Source organism: Eurytemora carolleeae, unplaced genomic scaffold (assembly GCF_000591075.1).
Source record: "Eurytemora carolleeae unplaced genomic scaffold, Eaff_2.0 scaffold400, whole genome shotgun sequence".
In the NCBI taxonomy this organism is placed as follows: domain Eukaryota; kingdom Metazoa; phylum Arthropoda; class Copepoda; order Calanoida; family Temoridae; genus Eurytemora; species Eurytemora carolleeae.
This window is the reverse complement of record NW_019396299.1, coordinates 45,475-54,891: the sequence shown is the minus strand read 5'-3', so window position 1 is coordinate 54,891 and position 9,417 is coordinate 45,475. Positions and strand designations below refer to the sequence as shown.

General features: G+C 33.2%; 2 protein-coding genes across 3 annotated transcripts; one reads left to right on the top strand and one right to left on the bottom strand.

Annotated features, from left to right (window-relative positions):
• Positions 1–917: 917 nt before the first annotated feature.
• On the bottom strand, positions 918–8,781 carry LOC111700467 (DCN1-like protein 3). Its single transcript, XM_023471380.1, has 8 exons — positions 8,496–8,781; positions 7,899–7,981; positions 7,299–7,443; positions 4,928–5,068; positions 4,769–4,848; positions 4,311–4,412; positions 3,890–4,024; positions 918–3,492 (listed from the first exon to the last, which is right to left on the bottom strand). The coding sequence occupies exons 1-8, from the start codon at positions 8,584–8,586 to the stop codon at positions 3,292–3,294; spliced, it is 978 nt and encodes a 325-aa protein (XP_023327148.1). The 5' UTR covers positions 8,587–8,781; the 3' UTR covers positions 918–3,291.
• LOC111700465 (hyphally regulated cell wall protein 3) lies at positions 5,205–7,098 on the top strand. 2 transcript variants are annotated; one of them, XM_023471378.1, is made up of 7 exons: positions 5,205–5,352; positions 5,426–5,540; positions 5,601–5,659; positions 5,722–5,824; positions 6,143–6,193; positions 6,273–6,837; positions 6,945–7,098. In XM_023471378.1, the coding sequence occupies exons 1-7, from the start codon at positions 5,233–5,235 to the stop codon at positions 7,021–7,023; spliced, it is 1,092 nt and encodes a 363-aa protein (XP_023327146.1). In that variant the 5' UTR covers positions 5,205–5,232; the 3' UTR covers positions 7,024–7,098. The 2 variants fall into 2 exon arrangements, with proteins under 2 accessions (XP_023327146.1, XP_023327147.1); XM_023471379.1 differs by having other exon boundaries at positions 6,941–7,052.
• Positions 8,782–9,417: the final 636 nt, after the last annotated feature.

Genomic DNA, 9,417 nt, shown 5'->3' with positions numbered 1-9,417 from the left:
TGAACTTTTAATGTTTAAGTGGGAAACTATTTTATCAAAAATGTTAAATCCTTTTTGCGCCAGAAAACTGATACAGCTTTTTCTTATAAAGCTCTTCGCTCATATATATTTATTTGTATAAATGTTAGCTATAGCTGGCCAAACGGCATGGAGCGACTGGGCTGAAATTTTTATGGAACCCTTGAGTACCCCGTGGGTAAAATGGTCTAAAAAATTAGATTTTTTTTTTTAATTCCACATAACGCCGGGTACTTCAGCTAGTTTTTAATATTTTGCGGTCCTGAAATTTGTTTTTTCAAGATGGTTATTTTGACACCCGTCTTGGTTTAATTTGATGATTTCTCTTCGCTTACAAGAGTGTTTTATTTTCACAAAAAAAGACCGAAACCTAATTTAATTTGAAAATTATTGAACTGATGCAAGATGGATTTAAAAATGTTTTTTTAAAGTGCCCCTTCGTTTTATCATATTCTTGTGATCTACTAAATGATGCAACCGAAAGATCGTTAAAAAGTAAGTGAACCGAAATTATAAAACTATACGTTGTACAAAACAGTTACTAAAAATATGAGATATTTAACTACTTAATATAAATAAAAATAAATTAACATAATAATTTATTCTGTACACGGCCGAATTAGATTACCGACTCATTTTCCTTTTAATTTTATTTTAGAAGGAAATATTTCTAAATCTTTGAACTGAAATCGGATAAAAAAAAACTAAAACGAACATCGGTGGTTATCATGAGTAAAGTATTCTCCCCTCCCCCCCCCCCTTCTTCAAATACAAATCCTCATTCCTCGGTGATTCTAAATATTTTAACCCGGAGTTCAACACTAAAGGACGATCTAAAAGTTAGCAAATGTCTAAGTGTTCATAAATGACCTCTAGTCTATATCTTTAAAATGTACATCAAATTTTCGGTGTCTATTTCAGAACAATTTATTCAGGATGAATTACTCATTTCTTTATCACAATACATTTCATTTACATTAAGAAGACAAAAACAAAACAAACCCCTTCTTCAAGGGTCCAAATAAATTATGTTTATATAAGGACATAGTGGTAACTAAACTAGCAGAGAGTTTCATGGTCTGTTTTGTAGTTGAGCTTCTACTAATTCTACATAAGGTTTTACATTGAAAAAATCGGTAGCAAAATCTACAAGTAACAATATCTATGAAAAGTCGAAGTATTTTTCCAAATTTAAAAAGGTCTGGTTTTTCAACCAAATTAGATACAAATAGTATTTTTACATAACACATTTAATGAACAAAATACTATGCCGCATTTTTTTGCATAAAACTGCGCGTGTTGGAAATCTAGGTTTAGGGATATGTTGATTAAATTCAAAAATGAATGAAGGTATAGAAATTGAATATGTGATTTAAGATTTAGTGTTTGCTTAATTTTATACCATTCCTTTAAGCGTGGAAAGAGAGGGCTATTTCTTACCTTAAAGCTTCGCTTTTATTGGTTTAAGCAAAACAATAAAATTGGGCCAAATTCTAATTCTAAAACATGCGGGAAAAATGAAAGAAAACGTTTAATTGAAATCTTCGAATAGTCACTTGTCAGGCCCTCAGGCGTAATCAGATTCCAAGATTTTCTAAAAACAAACAAGCTTATCTAAAGTCAGGTTCAGGTCCAATATTGGATAGAATTGTAAACTGGGCAGTTAAGATTCCAAGAAACAGTAAGAATTTTTAAATTTGAGATTGTTTACTTTTTAGATACTCTGTAGGCTAGTTTAATCATGTCTTTAAGTTTTATACACAAATTATGAAAAAAAAAATTCAAAAATATGCTAATTTTTCATGTACGCAGTATACATTGTAATGTATGTACAATTTACAATATATTCTGTACATTGTTCTCTCCTTATTTTGTTTATTCCATGCCTCAACATAAACAACAGCCAAACAAAAAATTATTACAATTAAGCGTAAAATATCTTTAAAAAATGTGTACAGAAATTGAATTTTACCCCAACATTTAAACAAAGTTTGGTGGTCTACATTAATAAATATTAAATTTTAAGGTTTGTTCCCAGACAGTTGAGCAGGTTTGGTAATTTTTCCTAATTCTTACAGACTAAGTATTCTGAGCTTTGATAAAAACACGCAAGAATTTGTATGCAAGTTTGGGGCAATTACAGGAAATGGTGTCCATTTCCTGTAATTGTGGTAGTCTAGACAATCACGTGTCAGCTGTCGTATCTTTTCCCTTCCAACATGGTTGCTCTAGATATTTTGCAAGATATATCGAATTAGTTTTCCTAATTAATTATGAAAAGGTTGATGGCAAGTTTAACTACACACCAACATTAAATCACATTGGGTCATAAAAATAATCTTTAAAGGACTGTCGGCGTAATATCAAGAGTGGATAATATCTTCGTTTTTCTAGCTTGAAAATTGTTTGATTCTTACACTTTCCTCCATTGTTTCTGACCCAGGAAATCCCAAGTCAATTGAGAGAAAAGCCACAAATTAAAAATATGTCAAATGTGAATCGAACATTTAACTCTATAAATGGAGTACCACTTGAAGTTACGTCTCCAGTCCCTTTCAGTTCGCCAAATGTTCTCCATATTAATAAGAGAATAAACGAAACGTGAGAAAAATGAGAAAAAATATGATTTTAATTTTCAAGCTTTGTCAGATTTATGAAAGATAAATACAAACAATTTGTGAAGAATTATTGTGATTAATTTGTTTTTTTAAAATCGTGTAATAAGATCGTCTAGACTGACAAACTCAAGAGAAGTGTCCAGTTTTTACCGTACTTAGTAATTACTGATTTTAATGCATTGCATTGAACTTAAATAGGTTTACAGTTTACAGTCAACTCAATATAGTACAATGGTGTAATTCACTTTGTATTGATATTTTCTAACTGTACACTTACTGTGTGGTGTACTCGGTGTACATTGTGTAACTTGCCATTATCACTTTTAAGCATAGAGTATATGTATACTTTTGTAAAACTCAGAACTATTTGAATCCACAGTTTTGTAAAAACTTCACTTAATATATCGCTGTTTTTGAACAATCCTAACACACTGAACACGCTCCATCGCTTATGAACATTTTCGGAGAGTTAAGATGTTAATATCCTTGTTCATAAACGTTTCAGGACTACCGTCACTTTTCATTAAAGTGTTCAGAATAGTTAGAAGCCTCTCTTCCTTGTTCATGAACAGGTTAAGAGAGTTGCATGGACACAATCCTTGTTCATAAATATGTTCAGGATCTGTAAAGATTCTCTCCTTGTTTATGAAATTCTTCATGAAGGTGTAAGACTACTCTCCCTGTTCAGATCTAGCATTGCACTCGAGTTCTGATTCAACTGATCATTTTCGAACTCGACAAAATCATCGAAAAGGCTCGGCCAGGCCTCAGTGTCATCGTACTGTGTAAGGTCGTTTCCAACACTTTGGACGAAATTAAGAAACATAAACCAGGTGTCTCGGGGTATTCCTCGAACCTTGACGGAGAAATTAATAATTTTTTAAGTGATAACATTTTGAAAAGATAAAAGAAGGAACTATTTACTCGCCTCAAACTCTAATTTATTACCCTTATATCTTAGCAAACAGATGTCGTAGACCTTTCATATTTCAAACTAAGAAATCTGATAGATTTAATAGTCTTGGTTTGAAACATAAAAGGTAAATACCATCAGGTTGCAGAGATAAAGGGTTAAAATAAGTGTTTGAGGCGGAAAAATCAGTATCTTTGAGTTGAGTGACATTAGATTTTTAAATTAGGTTTGAAACTTAAAACTCAACTTTAAAATTGACGCCAAAGCAGCAAAAAAAATCTTATTTTCAATTAACAGGGGGGGGTGTCAATTTGTTTAGGGGGGGGGGGGGGGTTTCTACCTGTGGATGTTTTTCTAGAAAATAAACCCATCTCTTGAGTATCGGAGGTTCCTGCTGACTGAAAACTAGTAACCACAAACTCACGGCCATATCAACTGGTAGTATACGCTGACCGCTGGATTGATCCAAACCAAACTGCGGGGAAAAAACAATATTTGAAATTTTCTACCAAACATTTCTCAAGTGCGTTTTTTAATAATATAAATATTTTTGAAAACGACACTTTTATAATTTTTTACAAATGTAACTTAATTTTTAAATATTTTTACAGGAAAAGTTTTTAAAAATAAGAGGAAAGTTTAATAGAGGAATACTGATATGAATTGGTTGCTTAAAGACTTAACTAAAATAAAGTCAAAAATAATATTAAAGATTACTTTTAATGAAAACCTACAAATAAAATTACATAAATAATTATTACCTTAAAAGTAAACCTATAAAGCTCTTTAAAAAGTTCATGATCGTTTACAATGGCAGCTGCTATCTCTGGGAGCTTATTCTGAATTCCTTTCAAAGTGTCCACCTTTCAACAGAATTGTTAATAACAATAAAAAGTCATGAAATTAAAAACAGTGCCTAGTTCATAGCGTAACCAATAAACGACAATCTTTCTTCAGCACTCATATTTTGGTCGTATATTATTCAAGTTTTTTTAGTTTAGTTTTTGGATTACTCCAAGGACCACTAAATGCGAGAAATATGAGTTCCGGTGGTTAACATTATCAATTTGCATTAGAAATTTCATGTTATTCTTCTGTTAGTAAAATAAGGCGGATTTAATGCATGCACTTATGAAAAATATAAAAGATAAATAATAAAATATAAAATAAAAATGAATATAAATAATAAATATAGATGGAAAATGAATAATTACCCCACCTTTAGAGCTTTACACCCTTTGATAAACTCCTGTCTTGTAAACCTACACATCATCTCTGCCTCGAACTTCCAGGCTAGGACTAGACAACAAAAATCATTTTTATCTTATCACTTAAAAACTTGCCTACTATTTGTATTTGAACGTCTTCGATTTCGTACCTAGAACCTTGAACTCATCAGGTTTTAGTTGAAGATCAATACACAGTTGTTCGACGCCCTCGGAAAGAATTGCATCTTCAGTCTCGTCCTTATACTTCTCAAACAGCTGCTGGATCTTAGACTCGGAGAAGGTTCTAGACTCTGAAAAAAATTTAAGTTTAGAATATAATTCAAATATCAAATATCTAAGTGTTTAAAATGAAAATTATTTCGTTTTTCTCAAATCATAGGTTAATCTCTAGTTTAAAAATCTGTCAATCGAAAATGAGAAAATACGCAAACTTAGTCGTTTCCAGGAATTCATAATGAAAGGCGGAGAAAATGAAACTCCTGTTGGATATACGCCTGGGACCAGAGCCCCAGACTTTACAGCTCTAGCTTTATGTGAGAAAGAATTTAAGGAAGTTACTTTGTCATCGTTTCAGGTATTTTTTGGACATTATTCGTATTATAATCTTTATTAATAATTTATTTCTTCTTCAAAAAATATGTTTATAGGGTAAGGCTGTGCTGTTGGTCTTCTATCCTGTGGACTTTTGTTATATTGCTCCCACTGAATTAGTTCTACTTCAAGAAGCCATGAGTGATGAAAATATCTTGGCAATCTCAACAGGTTGGTAGATTTAAAAAAGCAGTAAAAATTATTTATTACGAAATAACAATTGGTTTATAGGAAGTCCTATGGGTAAGCTTGCCTGGGCCTCTACAACTTTGGACAAAGGAGGAATAGAGGTGAGGTGTTTAAAGAGTTATTTACATATGTATAGAAATTATGTATAAACCTTTAAAAATAGGGTGTTACGTTTCCTTTGGTTTCCGATATGACTGGAGATATCACAAAGAAGTTTGGATTTCTAAACGAACCAAGAGGATATGAATTCAGAGGGTATACTGTAGGTAAGAAAAAGACGATATTAATTTCTCTGTATGCATACATATGTTTAATTCCTTTTTTAAAATGACAATAAATCTGGAATTTCTAAAGATGGATTTATTTTAAAATCTAGAATCGAACATAAGTATTGAGATCCATTTATTATTTATTGTCGGGTAAGCCTTCATCTGACATGTTGGGATCTAACTTCAGTCATAATTTATCTCGTCTTGGCTATAGAAACTACTTTCTAGCAATAAGGCTAAATTAAATAATAGGCCGCTTAAAATCAGAGTCTCTGTAGCCAATAAATATTGTTTTTATTATTTTTTTCCTTCTAGTGGATAGTAAGGGTACTGTTGTATGTCGAAGCTTATCTGATCTTCCTTTGGGTAAGTTTTTAATAATACTGTGAAGAAACTTGTCCTTTGTTATTCGTATGTTTTTAAATTAAAATATTTCTTGCTTTAGGTTTGGGAGTAGCTGAGAGTCTCCGAATTTATAAAGCAGCTGATACCGGATGTTCTGCTCCAACCTGGACTCCAGATCAATATAAACCCTTCTCTACTCGTCTTTGCTCAATCTTTAATCCAGCATCCTCGAAAAAACCTTCTCCTGTCACACAGGCAGTTATCCTACAAGCTCCTGTTAAACAGGAGACATCAGACACTTCTTCAGATTCCACAGAGTCCAATCAAGGTGTTCCAACCTCTGACACTGAGAGTTCAGACTCCATTAAAAGCGCTGCTACATCAGGAAGCATTAAATCGAATGAAAGTGGTTCACTAAACGAAGATGAAGAAACTATGACTGAAACCATTATTGAGAAACCAGAGCAATCCGACCAAACCTCAACTCAATCCTCATCCGAACTCAGCTCATCAGGTTCAAGAGCTGTATCATCCGAATTCAGCTCATCAGATTCTAGCGTTGTATCCTTCCCAGCTGCCTCTACTCCTGAATCAGAGAATCCTGGGGATATTCCTTCTCCTTCAACATCAAAACCAGCTGATAAACCTCAGATAAAATCTACAGGGTCAGATTTCACACTAGTTTTTAATCAAATTGGAAATATTTTCAATTTTGAAATTATCTAAATAACCTGGAGAATGATATTTGATATAATTGTGAAATTCTAGACAGACATAAGATGTGTGACTGCAAGTTACCCATATACCATTCAAGTAACCTCCATAAGTATGGAAAAGTAAAGAAATATTAGTTTAGTTTGATATTATTTCGTAACTCTTTCATGGTTTAATTTGGATAAAAATAAATATTAAGATACAAGATAGAATTTGAGAAATTATCATAAAATGTGACATGTCAGTTGATAAGAAAAGAAAAAGTCGAAATATATATGCAAGTTTAGTATATTAGAGCCTGCCTCTGGCTCTGGGGGGGGGGGGCAGGCCTAGGAGGTGCACAGGGGTACCGGCCCCCCACACTACGCCCCTGCGCGCTATATCACATCTAATAGATTCAAAAAGTAATTACCACTATTATTCCTATTGAGAGTTCCGGAGAGTTTGAGAGCTAAACTCTTCTTCTCCGTCCTAGAGGTAGAACTAGAACCAGAGTTGGATAAATCCTTCACAATCATCCCGTCAAACTTGAGAGATATTGATGGGTGGACAGGGGCCTAAATATAGAAACCATTCTTAATTCATAATCCTCACTTTAGCTTAGATAAATTATTTAAAGAGATTGTAAGCGCAATTTCAAGTGACCCGTCATGCATGAAGATTGCAATGGCCGATTTACAACGGTAACCTTGGAACCTAAATATGATTAAAATGTTGAAAATAACGTCACTCTTACTACTAGAATAATTTGTAATTCTGATAATTTTTCCATTGTTTCTTATAGGCATGTCATGCGCAAGTGCCTTTTGGCAAGGAAACCACCAAGTACAACAGTTTAAAAAATACAAAAACATGGATCTCTACTTTATACTTGATCAGACAATAGGGTATTGTCATGTTTGTATGGAGGGTCTCATGAAATTAAGTTCAGAGACCTTTTGAGAAATGCTCTTATCTCAAATAATTATCCTTGCAACTCTTCTGATATCTGAAAGGTTGGATGATAATTTACCTGAACAATTGTTTCCTCATTAGAATATAATTGCGTTTCTAATAATCCTTCTCCTAGTCCTACATCCTCCTCTATTCCACAAACTATAAAACATATATTAACTTTCTAGATATTAATTCTAATTTATAACTTTTTGTTTTGTAACGCTATGACCATTCCATTAAAAGATAATGGATGTTTTCCATTCATATATTTAAACATAAAATAGCAGAACTAAATTTGATCATGTCTTTTATTTCAGAATTTTAAGTTTCAGAAAAAGCGGATCTGTGCGTGTGCAGCATAACCCTTGTCTGCTAGAACTCGTAGGCATATTTCACATGGACGTACATAGATCTATGGTCGCAGCGCCCGGCCCCCTAATTTATCCTAGCCACATTGCTCGGTCAATGGCCATTTACAAGCAGCATATAGATCGGCACAGAACTAAGCTATATATATAACGTATAAGGAACTAATTATTTTTTTTCGTAAAAATTCTTTAAATCGTGTCGAAATCCTAAATCAAATTTATAGGAAGGGGGGTCCTAGAATCGAACTTAAACTATTATTTTACTCCCAAAAAATCAAAGAGCTTAAACCATCAAAAATTGTTACCTGCATTAGGTGTTTCTGAAAACCGTTGAGAAAGTTTTATTTTGTTTTTTACACTTTGACAAGGTAGGCAGAAGGAGCAGAGATTGCCCATTCTTAAACAAGACTAGAGGAGCAGAGCATCTGATCATATATAGATATAACCAACGCTACTTTTGTTTAATATTTATATTTTATCATTGTTTTCTCTTACTTCGGAAAAATGAGTTCTATAAGTTATAACGATAATTCTTTTGTTGTAACAATCTAGTTTTCTTTCTTAGTTTAAATCAATGAAAACAATAGCAGCTGAGAAGGCAGGTAGACTAGACAGAAACACAAGAAACCTGTTTACTAGGTGAGGCGGGCACACCAGATCACACAACTGATAATCACTTATTTGCAATTTATTGGCACAGAACTGTTCCTTTAGGGACTTTAGGTCATCTACATACTATATGTATGTTTTAAAAACATGTTTAGCACACTATAAATGTATATTATATAAATCATTCCTGTGTCTGAATTCGGCCTCTGGGAATTCTCTTTCATGCTGTTGAGAAACCAAAAAATTAATGACTCGACTTTCAATTGCAGATCCGATTATAAGAAAAAGAAGTAATGTGAGTTTGCCATCAAAAAGAGGATGGGGNGAAATACAAAATAAAGACCCTCTTAGAAAAATGAAGCTCTTAGTCGAGTTCGACACTCCCCCACTAATTCCTTTGAATAATTGATTCATCAACTTACTTAATAACTCAAAACTAATCACAAAGTTCTCCAATCTCCATATGTCCTGATTCCTGAATTTCCAAAATGTGATCTGCAGCCGTTTGTGCTAATTATACCGAAGATATTAAATAAGAAAGTCTTCCACAGTGTGATTGGAGGCAGGAGCGCATCTAGGGGTGTGGGCATGGGGGCCAGGTCCCCTTGAGCCTGGGTA